The 25377-nt window shown below is 42.2% G+C and overlaps 1 protein-coding gene across 1 annotated transcript in view; it reads right to left on the bottom strand.

Annotated features, from left to right (window-relative positions):
- PNPT1 (polyribonucleotide nucleotidyltransferase 1) overlaps nt 1-25377 on the bottom strand; it is a 313627-nt gene that overhangs the window by 79029 nt on the left and 209221 nt on the right. Inside the window, exons 22-23 of the mRNA XM_085612380.1 lie at nt 22097-22180; nt 15153-15236 (exon numbers count right to left, since the gene is read on the bottom strand). Of these exons, the coding sequence (XP_085468506.1) occupies nt 15153-15236; nt 22097-22180 (168 nt within the window). The remainder of the gene's footprint in view (nt 1-15152; nt 15237-22096; nt 22181-25377) is intronic.

Genomic DNA, 25377 nt, shown 5'->3' with positions numbered 1-25377 from the left:
AAATGGCATGGGTTGTAAAACAAGATAAAGTTGCGGCGGAAAACCACCAGGGTCTGAGGCTTTACTACTCTTTAGCATCTGAAATGCAGTTTTTATTCTCAGTTTGGTTATTAAAGACGAAGGTCTGCCTTGTCTAAAGTATTCATCAGAGAAAGTATTAATTCAGAGCTAAACTTCAGCCAAGGGTAAGATTCACTGTCATTAGGGTTAGCATGAAGAGATGAAAACTAGTTTGTGAACACCTTCTCTACTAGTCAGAGTGTGTATGAGTAATAATCTTGTGGATAGGATTGTGTTTCTCTTTTATCGTCATTTGCGAGGCAAACAGCCTCACACTTTTACACAAAATTCAACCTAATTTTTTAAGTAGCTGCAATTTCCTCTGTATGATTGCTTTCTGTACAAAAGTCAACTATCTCTTAGATCTTTCTCACTGCTTTCTGTGTCGCTTTCTGAATTTCAGTCTGCCACCTCTCGATATCAGAAATCAATTTCTGCTCGTGTGTGATCCTTCCACTTTTAAAGAATGGAAAATTCATTAATAAGATCTCATATTTTATACAAGTTAATTTCATAGGTATCACTAAATGGTTGGCAAAATGTCTGGGTACAACAGAAATTATTGCTGGCTTTTCGATACGTGAATTAAATGCTAAAAACAGTCTAGACGTGAAAGCAAATTAGACCTAGTTGAGCCGGAAAAAAAGTATATGCTGGTTAACCAGTGAATTCTTATTAAATTATATATATATATATATATATATATATATATATATATCACCAAAGTACAAAGATACGTGCGCTCTCAGGTAAGTAAACGACACATCCAGGTTATAGTAGTGATCAGGTTTATTCCATAACGCGTTTCGACTGCGTCCGCAGCCTTGCTCACATGGAACCGTGTACTGGAAAACTTTATGCAAATATATACAAAGGACACAACCTAAAGGGCAGTGGAGTCAAAATAGGACTAAGAGAAAGAAAGCGTCCGCCATCTTGGAAAGGTCAACATTGGTGAACATAGTGAAAGGCAAAATGCAATGCAAATTCACAATAACGTAATGCAAAAACGACCAACATTACACTTGAACGAAAAAACATGCCCCACTGTTACATTTGTGATAGATCGAATGACCGCAAAAAGTGTATGGCTCGAAAAGCAATAGCATAACGGAGCACTTGCAGATGACTCACAGTTAACTTATCGTAAATTGAATACCTAGTGGACTGCGAGCATCGTGAATCTGCGTCTTACAAAATTGGGAACACTAGGCCAGTGTGGAAGCACTGCAAAGTAATAAACATCCGCTCTGCATAGGATGGTGGCTAAGTAGCCAGAAAAAGGGGGGAACTGGACCCCTTACGAGTTAATACAATAAAGGATGTTATGGTGACAAGAAAGAGTCAGTGATGATATTGACAACTGAGCAATGGTTGAATAGTACAGACCAATGTCACGTCTAGTGCTCGTTGCACGAAGTGCAAAGTTAACCCTAACATAGTTCATGGGTAAATAAATCCATGATCTGAAGTACATGCATAGTGCTCATACAGTGCAAGACACCAGGTCTTTCAAATCAAAAGGAATGAAATAAGCAGTGTGCCAAGATAAGAAACAAGTTAAAAAACATGTTAGAAAAACAGTGATGAGCAAGTGCCCTGGGTCAATCGATAACCAAAAATTCACTTATCCTGTTGCTCTCAAGGCCCTTCTTGAAGTGTCCAGTAGTAAATCAAGTGCCCCAATTCTCTAAGTGAAGGTGAAGACGTGACTCCGAAGAAAAGGTTAGGCACCTGTGTAGTGATTAGGTGCCTTCCTTATCTCCTGCAATTAAAAAACATGAGATAAACATTAGCTGACAAGTCAGAGAAACATGTAAAAAACCAAGACAAAATAAAACACAAGTAGGTACATCATGGGTACTACAAGATATCCCCTGTAAACTGTCAGAACGTAAAGAATTACTCTTTTTTCAGATGTATTGACAGTTCCTCGTCCTGGTTCATACCGCCAGGGGCCTTAGTTTGGAGATCTACAATGTATTTTGACTCTCTCTGTCTGAGTTTGAGTGTCCTGTTACCCCCTCTGTGATCTAACCGGACTTGTTCCAAAATAAAATACTTCAGTAGTGAGGAGTCGGAATAGTGTCGTTCTTGAAAATGTCTCGCCACCGGGTATTTTGGGTCTTTATTGGTGATGGCCCGCTTATGTTCGAGTACCCTTTTCTTGGCCATCAGGGTAGTGCTGCCTATATAGTAAAGTCCACATGGGCATTCTATCACATATATAACGAATGTGGTACTGCATGTGAGGAACTGGGTAATTGCTCTCTGATTGTGACCTTGTTCGTATGTTTTACGTGATGTACTGGCCGAACAAGCTTTGCAGTGACCACATGGGAAGAAGCCTCTGAGGTTCTGGATACCTCTGTCTTGAGTCAGAGTGATGTCGCTGTGTACTAGTATATCCCTAAGGTTTCTTCCTCGCCTATATGTGATATTGGGTCTGTCCTTGAAAGTGTGTCCTATGCTGTTGTCATTTTTTAGTGTGTTCCAATTTTTTGACAGGATATGTCTGATGCCATCAGACTCCGTATTGTAGGTCATGATCACCCTGGTTTCTGCATCCCCAGTATCCTCCATCACTGTGGTCTCATCCCTGAGTATGTCTTTTCTATCCACGGACTCTACTCTGCAGATCGCTTTCTTAAGGACCCAATTGGGGTAGCCTCGAAGTTTGAATCTTTCAATCATCACTTTGCTTTCTTTCTCGAATGCTTCACTTCTGCTACAATTTCTTTTTGCCCTCAGCAGTTCACCAAAGGGGATACTCCATTTAAGGGTGTCCGGGTGGCTGCTGAGGGCATGTAGGATACTATTGCCTGCTGTACTCTTGCGGTATAATGAGGTATGTAGTGTGTTGGATCTAACCTCTACCTTCACATCTAAGTATTCGACCATGTTGTCACTAATGCACCCAGTGAGATGTATGTTACGGTCATTGCAGTTGAGTTCTTGTATGAGATCTAGGGCCTCTGTCCGACTACCTTTCCATATAATGAAAAGGTCGTCAATGTATCTGAGCCAAAGAGCTACTTTGCTCAAATTCTTGATGGCAATCTTTTCTGAAAAAATCTCCTCCTCCCAGAGGCCCATGAAGAGATTGGCAAAACTCGGTGCCAGACAAGAACCCATCGCGGTACCAATCAGCTGTTTATGGATGGTACCGTTGAAGATGAAGATGTTATTGGTGAGGCAGAATTCCGTCATTTCAATGATCATGTCATTGTGTTCCAAATATTTGATCTCTCTTTGGTTAAGGAAGTGCCTGCACGCATCTAATCCCTGTTGATGGTCGATTATGGTGTACAGGGATTGTACATCTAGTGTGATGAGGAGTAGGCCATTCTCCCATTTGATCTTTTCTAGTTTCCCCAGGAAATCTTTAGTATCCCTCACATAACTTGGGAGCTTGATGACAAATTCCCTGAGAAAATGGTCCACATATTTGGATATGTGCTCTGCTACACTTCCTATGGAGGACACTATGGGACGGCCAGGTGGAGATGTGGCACTCTTGTGGACCTTGGGTAGAAGGTAAAGCACCGGTATCTTTGGAAAATCCCTCTTGAGATAACAGTATTCTTCCCACTCAAGGATCCCTTTGTCTCTCCAAGTGATGAGTTTGTCCCATATCAAAATGACACTCTCATTGTACACCTCCCTAGTGATCTGCATGTAGGAATTGGTGTCCCCTAGTTGTCTGAGGGCCTCAGCAATGTATTGTTCTCTGTCCAGAATTACGACATTGCCACCTTTGTCTGCTGGTCGGATGACTATGTCTGTGTCCTCGGCTAGTGATTTGAGAATTTGTCTCTGGTTAAATGACAGATTGTTTTTAGACTTGTTACCATAGTGTGATTTGTTTCTAAGATCTATGAGGGCCTTGGTGACATTATCGTGGAATGTGTCAATGCCGTCGTGAGGTAGTGTGGGTAAAAAAGTCGAAGGCGGTTTAAAACCAGTAGTGGCGGCTGAGTTATGGGTAATGTCCATGGCATCCAAGATGTCAGTTACCTCCATGGTCTGACTGTCCCTATTCGTGTCGTTATTGAGTTCGAATAGGGTGGTAAGAGAATTAAGATCCCCTATCGCTAGGTTCGCTTCATGTTCCTCCTGTGTGCTAGTGTCAGTGGCTACTCTGGGCTGTTGGCGACGTAATATATGCCACTTCTTTAGCTTAAGCTTTCTGACATATTTGAAGAGGTCAATTCTTGTTTCAACATAGTTAAAACTGGAAGAGGGGCAAAATGACAGACCTAAGCATAATGTGTGCTTCTCCACATCACTCAAGTGTCTTTTAGACAGATTAATAATAGTTTTATTAACCATGTTGTAGTCCATCAATATGTTCTGTTGGAGCGCGTCTTGTTGCTTCCCATACGCCCCCTTCCTCTGCCTCTTCTGCCACTGTTGTCTGATTCGTTGCCGTCTGTTCCTCCGTCTACTCGGCCTCTTCCTCGTGCTCGTCCTCTCTGGCCCCTCGATCTCGGTGTTGTTGTGTCTCTCGTACTCTGTCGTGTTTGTCGCATTGTCCGGTATTCGTCTAAAAAAGTGATGGTGCGGGTACTGCGTTCCTCGCCTGAAGTTTCCCCTTTGGATACGTCCGATTCCGTATCGCTAGCAGTGGATATCTCTGAGGGTACTTCTTCCACCGGAATAGCCTTCTCTGTTGTTGGTGTTTCTTTGTCCTTGTAGAGATGATCATATTTTCGGCTAAAAGTTAGTATTCTTCCGCTGTCGTAGTCTCCATAGTCTCTGTTAAGTTTCCTCTGTTTTCGCCCCTTGATGTCCTCCTCGTGTTTTACCAGTCTCTCTTTCATATTCTCCATTGCCTTGTTGTAGGTCTCAATACTCATGTTTTTAGTGAGGTCTTCTTGAAGATCTTTAATTTCTTTCAATAGTGCATCGCGGTCGATCCAGGCGTACTTTATCAATATCTCCAGCATGCGTCTGGAGCTGAGTGCCGAGTTCTGGGACCATTCTTTGAGCATTTCGGGGTTTGGTTTTTCATACGAGGGTGTAATGAAAATCCTCAGGCCTCTCGGAGCCATCTCTTGTTCCACGTAGTTTTGTAGTGAGATGGCCTCCCACCATTTCGATATCTCTGCTCTCTTGGTTTTCTCCAGTTTCCTCAATTTGTCCTCTGTTGTGCGTGTTTCAGGATTGGTGGCCTCTTTATGATTCTTCGGTCCCGGTTTCCTCGTGAATAAAGTGAGAGCAGCCGCTCTTCTTTCAGCCTCATCCTCCATGATGCACTGATCTGATCACTCAATTCTGTCCAAAACTGTAAGTGCGTTTACTGCCCCCCTCTTATCATAGTAGAGGGTTCTTTCTGCCGTGGTATAAGGTATGTGTATTAACACAGTCAATCTTCTGATGCACGAAAATGAACTGTTGTGCAGCGGGTCATAAGAAAATGATGATCTATTCCCACAGTACACACGGAGAGAAGCGGGGTAACGGGCAGGGAGTAACTGATCCTTCTCACGTCTCCTTCCCCACTAAACCTCCGTAAGTTTGTCACTCAAATCGCGTGTGTATCGCTAGTGTGGTACCATACCACACTAGCGATACACACGCGATTTGAGTGACAAACTTACGGAGGTTTAGTGGGGAAGGAGACGTGAGAAGGATCAGTTACTCCCTGCCCGTTACCCCGCTTCTCTCCGTGTGTACTGTGGGAATAGATCATCATTTTCTTATGACCCGCTGCACAACAGTTCATTTTCGTGCATCAGAAGATTGACTGTGTTAATACACATACCTTATACCACGGCAGAAAGAACCCTCTACTATGATAAGAGGGGGGCAGTAAACGCACTTACAGTTTTGGACAGAATTGAGTGATCAGATCAGTGCATCATGGAGGATGAGGCTGAAAGAAGAGCGGCTGCTCTCACTTTATTCACGAGGAAACCGGGACCGAAGAATCATAAAGAGGCCACCAATCCTGAAACACGCACAACAGAGGACAAATTGAGGAAACTGGAGAAAACCAAGAGAGCAGAGATATCGAAATGGTGGGAGGCCATCTCACTACAAAACTACGTGGAACAAGAGATGGCTCCGAGAGGCCTGAGGATTTTCATTACACCCTCGTATGAAAAACCAAACCCCGAAATGCTCAAAGAATGGTCCCAGAACTCGGCACTCAGCTCCAGACGCATGCTGGAGATATTGATAAAGTACGCCTGGATCGACCGCGATGCACTATTGAAAGAAATTAAAGATCTTCAAGAAGACCTCACTAAAAACATGAGTATTGAGACCTACAACAAGGCAATGGAGAATATGAAAGAGAGACTGGTAAAACACGAGGAGGACATCAAGGGGCGAAAACAGAGGAAACTTAACAGAGACTATGGAGACTACGACAGCGGAAGAATACTAACTTTTAGCCGAAAATATGATCATCTCTACAAGGACAAAGAAACACCAACAACAGAGAAGGCTATTCCGGTGGAAGAAGTACCCTCAGAGATATCCACTGCTAGCGATACGGAATCGGACGTATCCAAAGGGGAAACTTCAGGCGAGGAACGCAGTACCCGCACCATCACTTTTTTAGACGAATACCGGACAATGCGACAAACACGACAGAGTACGAGAGACACAACAACACCGAGATCGAGGGGCCAGAGAGGACGGGCACGAGGAAGAGGCCGAGTAGACGGAGGAACACACGGCAACGAATCAGACAACAGTGGCAGAAGAGGCAGAGGAAGGGGGCGTATGGGAAGCAACAAGACGCGCTCCAACAGAACATATTGATGGACTACAACATGGTTAATAAAACTATTATTAATCTGTCTAAAAGACACTTGAGTGATGTGGAGAAGCACACATTATGCTTAGGTCTGTCATTTTGCCCCTCTTCCAGTTTTAACTATGTTGAAACAAGAATTGACCTCTTCAAATATGTCAGAAAGCTTAAGCTAAAGAAGTGGCATATATTACGTCGCCAACAGCCCAGAGTAGCCACTGACACTAGCACACAGGAGGAACATGAAGCGAACCTAGCGATAGGGGATCTTAATTCTCTTACCACCCTATTCGAACTCAATAACGACACGAATAGGGACAGTCAGACCATGGAGGTAACTGACATCTTGGATGCCATGGACATTACCCATAACTCAGCTGCCACTACTGGTTTTAAACCGCCTTCGACTTTTTTACCCACACTACCTCACGACGGCATTGACACATTCCACGATAATGTCACCAAGGCCCTCATAGATCTTAGAAACAAATCACACTATGGTAACAAGTCTAAAAACAATCTGTCATTTAACCAGAGACAAATTCTCAAATCACTAGCCGAGGACACAGACATAGTCATCCGACCAGCAGACAAAGGTGGCAATGTCGTAATTCTGGACAGAGAACAATACATTGCTGAGGCCCTCAGACAACTAGGGGACACCAATTCCTACACGCAGATCACTAGGGAGGTGTACAATGAGAGTGTCATTTTGATATGGGACAAACTCATCACTTGGAGAGACAAAGGGATCCTTGAGTGGGAAGAATACTGTTATCTCAAGAGGGATTTTCCAAAGATACCGGTGCTTTACCTTCTACCCAAGGTCCACAAGAGTGCCACATCTCCACCTGGCCGTCCCATAGTGTCCTCCATAGGAAGTGTAGCAGAGCACATATCCAAATATGTGGACCATTTTCTCAGGGAATTTGTCATCAAGCTCCCAAGTTATGTGAGGGATACTAAAGATTTCCTGGGGAAACTAGAAAAGATCAAATGGGAGAATGGCCTACTCCTCATCACACTAGATGTACAATCCCTGTATACCATAATCGACCATCAACAGGGATTAGATGCGTGCAGGCACTTCCTTAACCAAAGAGAGATCAAATATTTGGAACACAATGACATGATCATTGAAATGACGGAATTCTGCCTCACCAATAACATCTTCATCTTCAACGGTACCATCCATAAACAGCTGATTGGTACCGCGATGGGTTCTTGTCTGGCACCGAGTTTTGCCAATCTCTTCATGGGCCTCTGGGAGGAGGAGATTTTTTCAGAAAAGATTGCCATCAAGAATTTGAGCAAAGTAGCTCTTTGGCTCAGATACATTGACGACCTTTTCATTATATGGAAAGGTAGTCGGACAGAGGCCCTAGATCTCATACAAGAACTCAACTGCAATGACCGTAACATACATCTCACTGGGTGCATTAGTGACAACATGGTCGAATACTTAGATGTGAAGGTAGAGGTTAGATCCAACACACTACATACCTCATTATACCGCAAGAGTACAGCAGGCAATAGTATCCTACATGCCCTCAGCAGCCACCCGGACACCCTTAAATGGAGTATCCCCTTTGGTGAACTGCTGAGGGCAAAAAGAAATTGTAGCAGCAGTGAAGCATTCGAGAAAGAAAGCAAAGTGATGATTGAAAGATTCAAACTTCGAGGCTACCCCAATTGGGTCCTTAAGAAAGCGATCTGCAGAGTAGAGTCCGTGGATAGAAAAGACATACTCAGGGATGAGACCACAGTGATGGAGGATACTGGGGATGCAGAAACCCGGGTGATCATGACCTACAATACGGAGTCTGATGGCATCAGACATATCCTGTCAAAAAATTGGAACACACTAAAAAATGACAACAGCATAGGACACACTTTCAAGGACAGACCCAATATCACATATAGGCGAGGAAGAAACCTTAGGGATATACTAGTACACAGCGACATCACTCTGACTCAAGACAGAGGTATCCAGAACCTCAGAGGCTTCTTCCCATGTGGTCACTGCAAAGCTTGTTCGGCCAGTACATCACGTAAAACATACGAACAAGGTCACAATCAGAGAGCAATTACCCAGTTCCTCACATGCAGTACCACATTCGTTATATATGTGATAGAATGCCCATGTGGACTTTACTATATAGGCAGCACTACCCTGATGGCCAAGAAAAGGGTACTCGAACATAAGCGGGCCATCACCAATAAAGACCCAAAATACCCGGTGGCGAGACATTTTCAAGAACGACACTATTCCGACTCCTCACTACTGAAGTATTTTATTTTGGAACAAGTCCGGTTAGATCACAGAGGGGGTAACAGGACACTCAAACTCAGACAGAGAGAGTCAAAATACATTGTAGATCTCCAAACTAAGGCCCCTGGCGGTATGAACCAGGACGAGGAACTGTCAATACATCTGAAAAAAGAGTAATTCTTTACGTTCTGACAGTTTACAGGGGATATCTTGTAGTACCCATGATGTACCTACTTGTGTTTTATTTTGTCTTGGTTTTTTACATGTTTCTCTGACTTGTCAGCTAATGTTTATCTCATGTTTTTTAATTGCAGGAGATAAGGAAGGCACCTAATCACTACACAGGTGCCTAACCTTTTCTTCGGAGTCACGTCTTCACCTTCACTTAGAGAATTGGGGCACTTGATTTACTACTGGACACTTCAAGAAGGGCCTTGAGAGCAACAGGATAAGTGAATTTTTGGTTATCGATTGACCCAGGGCACTTGCTCATCACTGTTTTTCTAACATGTTTTTTAACTTGTTTCTTATCTTGGCACACTGCTTATTTCATTCCTTTTGATTTGAAAGACCTGGTGTCTTGCACTGTATGAGCACTATGCATGTACTTCAGATCATGGATTTATTTACCCATGAACTATGTTAGGGTTAACTTTGCACTTCGTGCAACGAGCACTAGACGTGACATTGGTCTGTACTATTCAACCATTGCTCAGTTGTCAATATCATCACTGACTCTTTCTTGTCACCATAACATCCTTTATTGTATTAACTCGTAAGGGGTCCAGTTCCCCCCTTTTTCTGGCTACTTAGCCACCATCCTATGCAGAGCGGATGTTTATTACTTTGCAGTGCTTCCACACTGGCCTAGTGTTCCCAATTTTGTAAGACGCAGATTCACGATGCTCGCAGTCCACTAGGTATTCAATTTACGATAAGTTAACTGTGAGTCATCTGCAAGTGCTCCGTTATGCTATTGCTTTTCGAGCCATACACTTTTTGCGGTCATTCGATCTATCACAAATGTAACAGTGGGGCATGTTTTTTCGTTCAACTGTACTGTTGGTCGTTTTTGCATTACGATATTGTGAATTTGCATTGCATTTTGCCTTTCACTATGTTCACCAATGTTGACCTTTCCAAGATGGCGGACGCTTTCTTTCTCTTAGTCCTATTTTGACTCCACTGCCCTTTAGGTTGTGTCCTTTGTATATATTTGCATAAAGTTTTCCAGTACACGGTTCCATGTGAGCAAGGCTGCGGACGCAGTCGAAACGCGTTATGGAATAAACCTGATCACTACTATAACCTGGATGTGTCGTTTACTAACCTGAGAGCGCACGTATCTTTGTATTTGGTGATAATTTTGCCGGTTGCTTCGCCGGCGTGTACGCCACTTTCCAAGGGGGCCAGCTGTCCGGAAGAAGCGTTTGTGGAATATATATATATATATATATATATATATATATATATATATATATATATATATATATATATATATATATATATATATATATATATATATATATATATATATATATATATATATATATATATATATATATATATATATATATATATATATATATATATATATATATATATATATATATATATATATCTCTCTCTCTCCATATTAAGCATGAGAGTGCTGACGGCTTAACAGAGCTCGATCTTGGAGTAGACCACCTTTTCCTGGATCGGCCTAATTAACATTCCAAATGCCCAGATAGCAATCACATCTGCGCTAGCTCAGTTCAATTAACTCTATTCGGTTCACGTTAAAACCATAGAATACATAATCACATCCAGCAAAATCAGTAAACCAATACATCTCACAAACAAATGCATGCTAATACATCATAAACAGCAATAAATAACTACAGATTGGTTCTGTCTCAGGACAAGTGTTACTTATTTTTAAAACACGGATGGGCTGAGCTAACACAATTTCTAACTATTAGAATGTCACAGCATCACCTATATTTAGCTTTCTATTGATGTCATGCAATATCACTCTATTCTCTATTTGTAGAGTATCACCTATCCATTCCCCACCATGTCAATTTACCACAGAGAACAGGGCAGATTATTACACTTAAATCACTGTCCTCCTAATTGTAGTTTCTCACGTGGAGAGTGCCATGACCAGCCCCAATATGTTTTAAGCAAGACTGCCTTACTGTATATTTTTTCTTGCAATAATAAAATAGCAGGTTTAGGCTCTTGAATTAGATTACAATTGCCCCCATTTCTTTAAAGTGTTAAAAGAATCCTTTAACCTTATCATTGAATTCTTATTAGCCATTGATACTATACCTAGCAACTGGGATGCTAGGTGGTAAATAAATGAATACCATATTCACTATGTTAATTTAAAAGGTTTTTCAGCATACTGGTTACCCTCCTGACCATAATCAAAACAAACAAAAAACGTTAGGAACCCCTATCCTTAAGCCTCGACACTGGGGAGGCCAGTAAGGCTGTATTCTCATGATGCACCTCACAGGAGTGATTATTTTACTATATTTTTAGTGCTAGTCTAATTACGCAAAAAATTACGCTCTCTAACTCATTCTTTTTATACTACTCTTACAGGTTTGTTCACAGTATCTTATTTTAATAGTTTTTATGTGTCGTTATTGATTTTGGATGTTTTAATTGGAATTTTCAAGTCACAATAAAAAGCGTTTAGTTCATAGTTAGGTCATTTAATTCATAAAGTGTTATTCTCATGTCAACATCCTAATTCTTTAGTGAGTGGCACTACCCCACTCCTTGAACATCAAAACAGCAATATTCATCAATAAACTCAAGTAGTAGTGAAAGTAATCACACTATATATGGTGGCAAATCATCAAATAAACATAGAATGTCATTTATCTCCATATGGTTACTTACTTGGCACCTTCATGATCAGATCATTTTTCAAGCATGTGAAGCTCTTCAATTATTGAATATTGAAAAATATCCCTGAACTACTTCTAAAATTGATGGTCCTTCCTTTTATAACCAGTGTATGGCAATCCTACACCTGGCACATCAAGCAAATTTATATTTAATGAAAAAAAAAATGTATTTAGATTTTCTGTTTAGAGACAACTTGTTCCAAATTCCTCTATATGACTGGTGAATCATATTCTGGCGATCTGTTAGCAATCACATTAAATTGTATTGTGCATTGTACACAAAGGTGTTGCATCCACTGACTTTGGATGTACTGATGTAGTCTCCGTGTAAATGATCAGTCCTTTTTGCAGTCAAATTAAAAGAATGTGTTTTTTTTTTTACGAGTAAACACTTTCTGGAGGCAGGAAGAATCTTCTCAACCACAATATAAGTTTGCAACTTTAGAATAATTTTCCCCCACTTGATGACATACTTTAATATTTGAAAGGATGGTTTATGGCAGAGCTATTGAATTCTTTATCAAACTCTATATTTGTATCAATAGCTTACAGGGTCTTAAAATCTTAAAGATGTAATGATCCAAAAATTCAATGACACATATTGTTTATATTTGTTTAATGTATAAGCCAGCCTAGACTTAATTCCAGAACGTCATCTTCTTTTAAAAGTAGTACAATCTCTATGTATCTGTATGGCAAGCCTATAAGTTGACTCACTGGGAACATACTTCATCTGCTAGGTTTTTTATTGCTATCAGTAGAGCATCCAAGTGATGGAACCTAAAACAAATATTGATATCAGTTGAAAGTTAATTTCAGACTGTCTGCTTCTTCATTCTCTGTCCCAGAATCACTGATATTTGAATAGTAATCCAAACGTAATAATTTTAGACAAACAGATGTATCCGTCTTCCCTTTGTGCATGCCTACTTTCGACACCAATACTTCTAACATAGAGGGGAATGGGTTTTGGGAACAGAAACGCTGATACCAGGTCTTTCACTTTTATTATGCTTTAAAATTTTGTCCATTTATAGTTAAACCGTTAATCTACTTTTCACCGTTTTCAATTCATTTGAATGTAGTTACTTAGTTCTGACTACTTTGATGCATCTTTGCCCTGACCTTATGAGTCTTATCTCTTGACTATATTGCAAGGTTCTTGTTCCTTCCTGCATCTCTTTACACTGCTTGCATAGTGAAGCTTGGGGTCTGATCAAAACCACAAAGAGGGAACATTATGAAATGTAGTGGAGACCATTTGGCCCACCTTTACACGCAAATAACTAGGATGGGTGCTATCAGCACTGTTAGACCTGGCACCTTGGCGTGAGTCTCCCTTCCACTTTGTCGCTGTGCCTCATGTGTTTTTATGGTGTTGGCCGCTCAGAGCACTGTGCCACTGCCAACCAGTGCCACAGTGCAAGTGCTCCCTATGTAAAATGTATATGTTGGTTGGACTCCATGATTGGCTTATTTGGTTTACTATCAGACCCCAGTAAAGCGCACCAGGAGTGCCAGGGCGTGTAAATACAAATGCCGCTGGTGGGCTTGCAGCACTGGTTGTGCCACCCACAGAAGCAGCCGGGTAAAATGTGTCTAGGTCTGCCATTGCAGAACCTGCGTGCAGTCTGGTACTGACATGCTGACTGGGCAAGTGCACACACTTACCAGTCCCTAAACCTTCCCTTAACTTCATGTTAGTCACCCCTATGGTAGGCCCAAGGGCAGGTTCTTGTTCCTTCCTGCATCTCTTTACACTGCTTGCATAGTGAAGTTTGGGGTCTGATCAAAGCCACAAAGAGGGAACATTATGAAATGTAGTGGGGACCATTTGGCCCACCTTTACACGCAAATAACCAGGATGGGTGCTATCAGCACTGTTAGACCTGGCACCTTGGCGTGAGTCTCCCTTCCACTTTTTGTGGCTGTGCCTCGTGTGTTTTCATGGTGTTGGCCGCTAAGAGCACTGTGCCACTGCCAACCAGTGCCACAGTGCAAGTGCTCCCTATGTAAAATGTATATGTTGGTTGGATTCCATGATTGGCATATTTGGTTTACTATCAGACCCCAGTAAAGCACACCAGGAGTGCCAGGGCGTGTAAATACAAATGCCGCTGGTGGGCTTGCAGCACTGGTTGTGCCACCCACAGAAGCGGCCGGGTAAAATGTGTCTAGGTCTGCCATTGCAGAACCTGCGTGCAGTCTGGTACTGACATGCTGACTGGGCAAGTGCACACACTTGCCAGTCCCTAAACCTTCCCTTAACTTCATGTTAGTCACCCCTATGGTAGGCCCAAGGGCAGGTTCTTGTTCCTTCCTGCATCTCTTTACACTGCTTGCATAGGATGGGTGCTATCAGCACTTGGCTGTAGCGCCCTTCACATTCACTTCCTCATACTCTTCAAGGTGTTAGTATGAGTGAAACTAAACTAAGTAAATCTCTTCATAGTATAAGGCAAATTAACATAATCTAAATAGCCTATCATACCATGCAAACCGAAAGACAGACAATATTGCTTGTAAGAAGACTTTCACCTTCGTGACAATAAATCTCTTGAACAATCTTGTCTTAATACTGCATTCCTTTATCCATAAATAGTACTGCAGATCCTAAAATATTCAATTAACTATAAAGGAAGGTAGCATAACTTCTGGATGCAGCACTAATATTCATAACTTAATTCCGATTGCAAAGTACTATTTGCATTTACTAAAATATTGAAATATCATTTCAACAATAGACCAAGCAATCTCACCACACAATAAGTTAGCCCAAGTTATTATAGCAACATTTCTGCCAGTGTAATATTCACCTGGGCATTCTTCTAAGGAAGTGCATTAATGGCCTCAATGGTATTTTCCATATACATAACCATACAGGTGTGCAGTTCAAAAATATGGGGATAACTAGTTTTTTCTTCCTGTCTGCCTAAATCCTGCCAGTGAACTCCTCACACACAAGATACAGTAAACTTGAATAGGAAATAATGTTGTAACTTTAGTTGAATTGTACCTGTAAAACTGACATACTGTCACAAAGCTCAAAATAATCAGCAGAAATGTATAAAGCTGTCTCGACATAAAGCACTGCTCCAGTACTGAAAAAAATAATCTTACTCCATGAATGCATAAATATGCTCACCTGTTCCAGCTTGAAGTTTTTTTAAGTTATAACCACCAGGACCCACAAATCGCATCCTTTTGGATAAGGGTACCTGAACAGTCTCTGAAACGCACACAAGGTAAAAAACAATATATGTATATTATTAAACAAAATTAGATATTTATTGCTGATGAATATCACATTTCTAATCCCGCATAAAACACAAATTCTTCTTAAGAAAGAAATAAGAATTCCCATCAATACCAAAAGGAAACGAGGAGGTGTGTAGCACTATTATATCTGCCTAACATTGCCTTTAACTGAAAGACAGAATACTGAAAAAGGTTGTGCCAAAATGATCACTTGTGAAAAAGAAGAAAATGAGTTACTTACCTGTACATGTAGTTCTCCAGTATTGGTATCTTCCATAGAATCACATGCTTGAATCATTCCCTACAGCCGAAGCGGGAGTCCTACAGTACCATAGTAAAGCAGTATGTATCACTATCACCTCTACCCACAGAACTTACACGTACTCGTTGTGTCTCCTACCCCCCACCTCTTCCCTCCTTCGTTCTTTGCTCGCCTCCCCATTCCTTTCCTCTCTCCCCTGAAAAACATTAAATGCACTATTATGTTGTATTTTTGTAAGTAAATTTCTCTTCATTTTCAAAGACTAAGCACTAGCTGCACATTGAATTATTAACTTGAAGTAGCTGGTGCATTGAATTCTGAGTCTCTGATCCCGCATCACCTCACTGAGTAAGTCTTGGACTGTTCAACATTGCTACCATGAGGATAAGCTGCTAAATGGTTTACTTGGTGCTTAGCATTGAGCTCATAAATAAAGGTAAACTCCAGGAAATTAGTGATAAAAAGTTCTGTTTGACACAATCTGAGCCCAATGGGACTCCTGAAAAAAATGCTCACAGCCTTCAAGGGTTGAGTCACTATGTGGGACCCATCTAGAAAACAGAAGTTATCTGCTAAGAAATGTTAAGCACTCTCAAGCAGGCCAAATAACACTGCCTATCTAAGGAGAGCTGTACAGCCACTGAGCACCCTTCTCCTACCTGGCGGCCAAGACATGGAACTCCCACCCCATCCACCTACGGCTGACCCAGGACCATCTCTCCTTCAGGAAGCAACTCAAGACCTGGCTTTTCGAGCAGTAACGGACCCCTCCCCCCCAGCGCCTTGAGACCCTAGCGGGTGAGTAGCGCACTTTATAAATTGTTTTGATTGATTGATTAAGACATAGCTTGTAGAAACTTGAATACATCTCTTTTCAAATGTAGGTGCTTTCCCTCAAAATAATGTTTCTGCCAACTCACCCAAGTCTAAGAATTGCAAAAGGCCAGTATGACTGCAAAGCTTTCAGATCTTTTACTTTGGATCTTAGAATTCAAAAGATCAACTTTGCAATATCCACTTAATATGGTGCACTCTTCAAATTCTTATAGGTAGCCTTGGAAAACGATGATTGACTAACTGAGGAAAATGCAATAATATCAAGTAGTGTATCCATAAATCATATGCAACAAAAAGGTACACAATACAGTAGTTGAAAAGCTACAAAAGGTGCATTTTGTAATCCCTCCTGTACTGAGGCGTTAAAGCATGGCTGCCATGTTGGACATAAAGCGTGGGATGGAAAAGTCAATGGAATATGCCTTGTGTGTGTTGCAAAAGGAGTGCCTCTTTATATATGGTGTTCATGTACTCCAGGTCCTCAACCAAAGCTTTGTTCTCAAATTATGTCTATGAAGTTATAACTATCAAGAAGGATGTTACCAGTTGTTCCTCAATGGAAAGAGAAGATTGGAGGTGAATCAATAAGAGAGCCTAATAGGACTACATGTGCGCTATGTGTGAAGTGGGTAATCCTTTTGTTGGATATTAATGCCCTCACACACCCTTTCAGGTGTCATGCTTCATCATCTGGGCTGCTCCTCGTCGGGCCGGCGGTGCAATGCCCAACGGGCTCCCTAAAAGGGGCACTTTATCGGAGTTCTTTTAATCCAACAGCCGTTTGGTGAAGTGCGGGTGTGGGGGCCTGATTATTGTAGATACGAAAAAGTGATTTAAAACAGGGTCGAGAGTACCAGTGTGGGAATTCAATTTTATTCTAAAGGTCTCCTTCCCTGATTAAAAGGTGTGTGTGGCACTCGGTAGAGAGTAATGTCTCTAATTAGAGTGCTTGAAATTGGTGGTCAACATGTTTCTCGCTCAGAGCTCGTGCGCTCGCGATTCTTCAGGACCTATAAAACTATCTACAAAAAGGGGGGACTATACAGAATATTAGTCTCCTAGTCACAATAAGTAATGTGAAAAAATCATTTGGCTAGAATACCTGTCATGGTCTGGTGCTACCTGTAAAAGAGGGAGGACGGTAGGTTAAACAGATCATTGTTAAGACATATATGACCACAGGTAATAGATAAATGAATAACAAACAAGAAAGGCTTTCAAGGTGATTCATCTCCGTCAAATTTTAAAGGGATCAGTGGTGACTACTGATGCATGAGCGTCAAAAAAACCGCTCATATAAAGTGGTGTACCATCAATGTGAATTACAGTGACTATTCACCTATGTGGAACAAATAAAAAATAAATAAAAGCGGCAGAAAATATCGTTGGACTCACCCTATTCAGTAGGACTGCGGACCACAACAGTACTTGGTGGACTCAGCATGAGCCAAAGGACCTCTAAAAGTAGGTCTAGACCAAAGGGTAGTAACGAACTTAATGGTGTAGAACAGGGGATGGAAAGTCACAAGTCACAGCAGATAGACATGAGAACACATAGAGCAGTAATAATACAGATAGTAAATAATTAATTAACCACGTAGACAGGCTGTGATCCAAACGGTGCAAAATGGATACAAGGTAAAGGCCCTTTTAAACAAAGGCTGTCATCCAGCGAGGCTATTGGAATCTGTATTAGGGACAGTTTCTAAGGTCTAATGTGTGTGAACGCTATCCCACATGCTCGCAATAAGCGTGGTGTTCCTTGCTGGTAGACCAAATAAATAAAGAGCTACGAGTCAGAATTGGAAGTTAAAAGGCTAGCAAAACCGCCGGTGCTTCACAAGTAATGGAGAGCCTGGCGTTAGAAGGAAACCTTTAAGATGGCGCTAGCGGTGGTGTTGCTTAATTATTACGTGGTCTAACAAGTATATGTAGTGGTATCCGGATTAGGAAAAAAACGTATGCTGTACTCACGTCTGCCCCGCTCACGCTGTGTTTCTAGACCTACCCGAGCCACCGAGTCTGAGAGGTAGCGTCCGGGAAGCTGCGTGGAGATTTTGAGCATCCGGTCACGTCACGTGATTATGTCACGTGATCGCAACTAAACCACGGACAAGAAACGAATTAAGCGTGTAAAAACAGGAGTTATCTGTGAGTTCAAAGTGAAGATGCGCCGTTCAATGAATCATCCTCGGAGTCTCATAAAATAAATTAGTTTCACTCCGGTAAAGAAGGAAGGACAACAGTGTCGGCCATCTTGGATTGGGAGATGTGGTTGTAAATAAAGTTAATAAATAAAGTTAATCGTCACTGTCATAAGTGGCAGAAACTCAAAAAAGTTGAAAAAAGAGGTAATAGTAACCTAAATAGGAGGTGGCAAGGGAAAGGGTTGGTACCACGATGCCTATAAAATCATTGAGAGAGGCAAATAATTTCAGCAAGTATTCTTTAGATTTAGGGCAAAGGTGGCAGGATAAATGAAGGAAAAAATTGAAAGGTCTGCTGAGATCTGTCAATCTAGAGCTTGAGTGACCCCCAAGGAATATCGTCATTGAGCCCAATGACATTAGAAGACAGACGGTGTATCCATCTCTGTTCTTTCTTAAAAAGATTGTGTTGAGATAAATGAGGGTTGGCTTCTAGAATAAGCCATTTAACAGAATCTGGTGAGTGTTGCTTCTCTAAGAAGTGGGCACTGATCTTGGTGTTCTGTTTATGGCACCGAAAATTGCTGCGATGTTCTGAGATTCGCAATTTTATCGGTCTGGTCGTCATCCCTATGTAATACAAGTTGCAGGGGCATGTTATGAGGTATATGCAATTGTTGGTATTGCAGTTTGTATGTGACCTCAATTCCCAGGTGAAAGTAGTGTTGAGGGTGACGGTTTTATGTATAGATGTAAACGTGCAGGCAGTACACATACCACACGGAAAGTGTCCTTTTACTGCAGGTAATTGCCATAGTGTGCTCTGTGTAGGTTTGGTTTTGGATCTGGGTCTGGTTTGAATAACCAGATCCTTAATATTTTTGGAGCGTCTGTATGCAAACCTGGGTGGTTCAAGATTCATCGCTCCAGTATTAAGGATGTTCCAATGTTTCTTTAAAACCTTGGTCACTTGATTGGTGTTGGGTGAGAAAGTTGTGACACAGGTAAGGATGTCGGAGATAGTTGTGGTGTTTTCTCTAGGTTCCAAAAGGGCTTCTCTGTTATTATTCCTGGCCCGTTTTTTGGACTGAGTGATACTCTTCAGTGGGTATTGTCTTTCCCTTAGATTACGGGAAAGAATTTCTGCTTCACTTTTGAAAGCATCAATTGTACTGCAGTTCCTCCTCAATCTGAGAAACTGCCCAAAGGGTAAATTCATTTGAGAGCTCTGGGATGATGGCTGGTGAAATGTAGCAGGCTGTTGCGATCAGTGCTTTTCCTGTAGAGAGTCGTGGAGAGAATGCCCTCGGTTAACCTGATGGTTAAATCGAGGAATGCAATATGGGAGGGGGATGCTGTGATTGTGAAGTTAAGGTGGGGATTCAGATGATTGAGCCATGTAAAAAATGCTTCATAGCTCGTAGAATCTCCTGTCCAAAAAATCAAGATGTCATCTATGAATCGTCTCCATAGTAGAATGTTATGACGATATGGATTCGTATCACAGAAAGTATGTATCTCCTCAAACCAGGCCATGTATAAACAGGCCAGACTCGGAGCAAAGGTACTTCCCATGGAAGTACCTTGGGTCTGGTGATATAATTGGCCTTTGAACTCAAAAAAGTTCTCTGTCAGGGCTAAGGTAGCACACTCAATGATGAAGGACACTGGAGTTGGCGATTCCCAAGGTTCACGTCCAAGTACTTCCTCAATCACTTCAAGGGTTGCCCTTTGTGGGATGTTTGTATACAGGGCTTCAACATCTAGAGTGATGAGGAAGTTGATGTTGTGGGTGTCCTGGGTCTGGTTTTTTCCTAATCCTGATACCACTACATATACTTGTTAGACCACATAATAATTAAGCAACACCACCGCTAGCGCCATCTTAAAGGTTTCCTTCTAACGCCAGGCTCTCCATTACTTGTGAAGCACCGGCGGTTTTGCTAGCCTTTTAACTTCCAATTCTGACTCGTAGCTCTTTATTTATTTGGTCTACCAGCAAGGAACACCACGCTTATTGCGAGCATGTGGGATAGCGTTCACACACATTAGACCTTAGAAACTGTCCCTAATACAGATTCCTATAGCCTCGCTGGATGACAGCCTTTGTTTAAAAGGGCCTTTACCTTGTATCCATTTTGCACCGTTTGGATCACAGCCTGTCTACGTGGTTAATTAATTATTTACTATCTGTATTATTACTGCTCCATGTGTTCTCATGTCTATCTGCCGTGACTTGTGACTTTCCCTCCCCTGTTCTACACCATTAAGTTCGTTACTACCCTTTGGTCTAGACCTACTTTTAGAGGTCCTTTGGCTCATGCTGAGTCCACCAAGTACTGTTGTGGTCCGCAGTCCTACTGAATAGGGTGAGTCCAACGATATTTTCTGCCGCTTTTATTTATTTTTTATTTGTTCCACATAGGTGAATAGTCACTGTAGTTCACTTTGATGGTACACCACTTTATACGAGCGTTTTTTTTGACGCTCATGCATCAGTAGTCACCACTGATCCCTTTAAAATTTGACGGAGATGAATCACCTTGAAAGCCTTTCTTGTTTGTTATTCATTTATCTATTACCTGTGGTCATATATGTCTTAACAATGATCTGTTTAACCTACCGTCCTCCCTCTTTTACAGGTAGCACCAGACCATGACAGGTATTCTAGCCAAATGATTTTTTCACATTACTTATTGTGACTAGGAGACTAATATTCTGTATAGTCCCCCCTTTTTGTAGATAGTTTTATAGGTCCTGAAGAATCGCGAGCGCACGAGCTCTGAGCGAGAAACATGTTGACCACCAATTTCAAGCACTCTAATTAGAGACATTACACTCTACCGAGTGCCACACACACCTTTTAATCAGGGAAGGAGACCTTTAGAATAAAATTGAATTCCCACACTGGTACTCTCGACCCTGTTTTAAATCACTTTTTCGTATCTACAATAATCAGGCCCCCACACCCGCACTTCACCAAACGGCTGTTGGATTAAAAGAACTCCGATAAAGTGCCCCTTTTAGGGAGCCCGTTGGGCATTGCACCGCCGGCCCGACGAGGAGCAGCCCAGATGATGAAGCATGACACCTGAAAGGGTGTGTGAGGGCATTAATATCCAACAAAAGGATTACCCACTTCACACATAGCGCACATGTAGCCCTATTAGGCTCTCTTATTGATTCACCTCCAATCTTCTCTTTCCATTGAGGAACAACTGGTAACATCCTTCTTGATAGTCTTACTGTTGGGGCACTTTACCTGTCTGGACCTCCCACTCCCTTGTGTGAGTGCAAAACGCCCCCTTTATCCCTCTTATTTGAAACCTATGAAGTTATAACCACAGAAAAAGGGTTTTAGTAATCTTGTGTATGTGAAAGCATGGCTCAAATGTTATTGTGGTGATAAAGCCACAATACCATGTTTGCTGAAAAATCACATAACCAAAAGGGGCGTGCTGGCTTAGTACACAGAGCTAATCAACTGCTTTGCAACATAAGAAATATGCATGCACTGAGGCACATAACTTGTTCATATAACCGCAAACAACTGCAGGTGCTACAACCTGCAATGGTATACCTTACCTACAACTGGCCCATTCTCTTTTCTGCTTGGTCTGGGTTTTGCAATAGTTTTGTTCATAATCTGTAATATTTCTTTCTTTGCCACTGTGGAAATAAAGTTAATTTTAATAATTCAGCATTCCATGTTGAATTGCACCTTGATTTTACAAGGCAATCATTAGCAGATAACAGGCAGCTGAACGATCATTCTTGGACTACATGGCACTCTAACTGCTGCTCTACATACAGCTCTTTAAACAAACCCTTGAATGCTGGTTTGTTTATTGAGTCACATCAATGGATATGTGACCCCCTCCACTCTAACTGTCCCCCAATGATAAAGATGTTTCTACTTCCTCATTACCCAACCACCACTGTCTACTATCATTACCTAATCTACGACCCATCATAACTCGATTTACACGGTTTGTTTTTTTCTTCCTCTTACCTCTCCCAGTATTATATATGGAACACACTTGATCCTGCACATTCCAAGCCCATGTATTTGCCAACCCATTGTTTAAGTGTTAGGTTACTGTTTAATGTCTATCAAAACATTCTGAAATCGTATGGTATTGGGTAAGAAACTATCAATTAAATAAGTTTAATAAATAAGTGGAACATTGTCTAAGGCTATTTTATATACACTGGTGAATGTCCAAATAGTGAGCGTCACTCAACTGGTGTATTAACTCTGCGTTTTAAGAGCCTAAAGCGTCCATGGTTCAAGAGGAAGGCAAAGTTTCTATATCTCCTTAGAGCTCATTACTTCTGCTAGCACAAGAAGGTCCTCAACCCATCATTATGTACAGGAGCCCCGTTTCTGTAAGAGGCTCTCAACCACCTCTTCATATCCATCTGCTCACTCATTCAGTGCAATATCGCGTCTGCTCTCCAGGGGGCCTTTCTGAACCACATCTTCCAGGAGGGGATCATCATGCACACCCTAACATTTGTGTTCTTCAGTCTGCAGTGTGCTCTTGGTGGGCCTGATGAGCTGGGTCATTCACATCCAATTTTGCCATTTGGAATGCCTCAGTGGCATGCTCTCCATGGATTCACAGGCCCACGGTGGCTCTTAGGTGCAGAAAACCACATCACTATTTAATCTCGGCACTCAGTCCCTGCCGCCTAACAAACAGGGAGTGCAACTCAGGAGCAGGGAAGCTGTACACGGCCCCAAAGCTAGAGCCCTAGAGAGTTCCCGAGAACACTCCCATATTAGAGGCTGCTAGGCTCGACGCCAGCAACTTTGGATTTTAGTATTCTGTGTAGATTCTAGCAAAAAACAAAAGGTCCCTTGGTGGTAAGGGTAGTGATTTAACAATGAAGGGGTAGAAAGGGTCAGAGAAGGCACAGAAAAGCTTGACACTGCGAACCACAGGTATTAGTTCTGTAACAGAAGTCAAAGTGAAGAATTGGATACATGAAGCATAGACAAAAGGATGTGTTGCGGAGTATGAGGGTGGGGATGGACCTTGGGAGGTGCAGAATATGTTCCCGATGGATATAATTTCAGATTAAAATCAGGAAGCAAAGGCGTTGGGTAAGAATTTAGTCTGCATTGGGACAAGCTAAAGAACTGGCTTTGTGGCCAGAGACCTTGATAGAGTGCAACTGCCACTGTGACACACTTGTGCCCGCTGTTTGGAATCGCATTGGCAAAAGTGTCAGTTGGCGTCGAATCCCACTTTGCTTTTTCATGCTTCTGCTTGGACTTACTGGAGGACTTCAAGCATGAAGTTAAACGTTCGCTGGAACAGCCAGCCTCAAGACCTGTACTCATAATACCCATGACTTTGATCGGGTGCGGACCTTAAGAAGGCTGCAACTTCTAATGTTCTGTGACAAATAGCTTTGCATCTCGGTGCCAGATCAACTTAGGCCCTGATCCCAATACCAAAGACACACGTCGTGCAGGTCCATGACCGACATTGGTTTCTGCAGTCAAGGCATGGCTTGAAACCTGTCATTATGGTTGAAGACGTCAACTCTAGCACACTGGTGACATGCTTTTAGGAGTCTAAAGATCAACAAAGTTGGGAGCAGAGCTCCAAATCTGTTAGCACGTAGAGGTGAATATGACTCGTTATTTAGCATACCATTCCTTCGCTGCTTTTTACTACGAAGTTTTTACTTAACAATTACCGGTACTACACAAGTTTTTAGTTCGCATACCTTTACATTGTTAATGTATGCGAACTAAAAACTTGTCTAGTAATAAAAACAGACATTTACCTCATCACTAAACTAACTACAAATACACTACCCTACACATAAACTCTAAAACACTACCCAATCCCCCAAACACTACACTACCATACACTACACACACACTACCCTAAACCACTACCCCCTACAAGACCCTCCCCCTTCACCCAGCTTGCTCCTACAGTCAAACACTACCCTGCAGAACCCCCCAACACTACCCTAACCCCTAAAACACTACCCCCTGCACAACCCTCCCCCGACCCCCAGTCCTGTCCCTACACCGAAACTCTACCCTGCACGACACCCCAACACTACCCTAAACCCTAAAACACTACCCTACCCTAAAACCACAACACTACCCCCAGCACGACACTGCCCCTACCCCAGTCCTGTCCCTACTCCCAAACACTACCCTTCACGACCCCCGACACTACCCTAAACCAAAATACACTACTCTACACTACACAAACACAACTACACTACCCTAAAACCTAAAACACTACTCTCAGCACGACCCTGCCCCTACCCCCAGTCCTGTACCTACTCCCAAACACTACCCTTCACGACCCCCGACACTATCCTAAACCCAAATACACTGCTCTACACTACACTAACACCACAACACTACCCTAAACCCTAAAACACTACCCCCAGCACGACCCTGCCCCTACCCCCAGTCCTGTCCCTACTCCCAAACACTACCCTTCACGACCCCCGACACTACCCTAAACCAAAATACACTACTCTAAACTACACAAACACAACTACACTACCCTAAAACCTAAAACACTACCCTCAGCACGACCCTGCCCCTACCCCCAGTCCTGTCCCTACTCCCAAACACTACCCTTCACGACCCCCGACACTATCCTAAACCCAAATACACTGCTCTACACTAACACCACAACACTACCCTAAACCCTAAAACACTACCCCCAGCGCGGCCCTGCCCCTGCCCCTACCCCCAGTCCTGTCCCTACTCCCAAACACTACCCATGACGACCCCCGACACTACCCTAAACCCAAATACACTACTCTACACTACACAAACACAACTACACTACCCTAAAACCAAAAAAACAACCCCCTGC

Source organism: Triturus cristatus, chromosome 6, assembly GCF_964204655.1.
Source record: "Triturus cristatus chromosome 6, aTriCri1.1, whole genome shotgun sequence".
Classification (NCBI taxonomy): Eukaryota; Metazoa; Chordata; class Amphibia; order Caudata; family Salamandridae; genus Triturus; species Triturus cristatus.
This window is presented reverse-complemented; position numbering and strand designations above follow the sequence as displayed.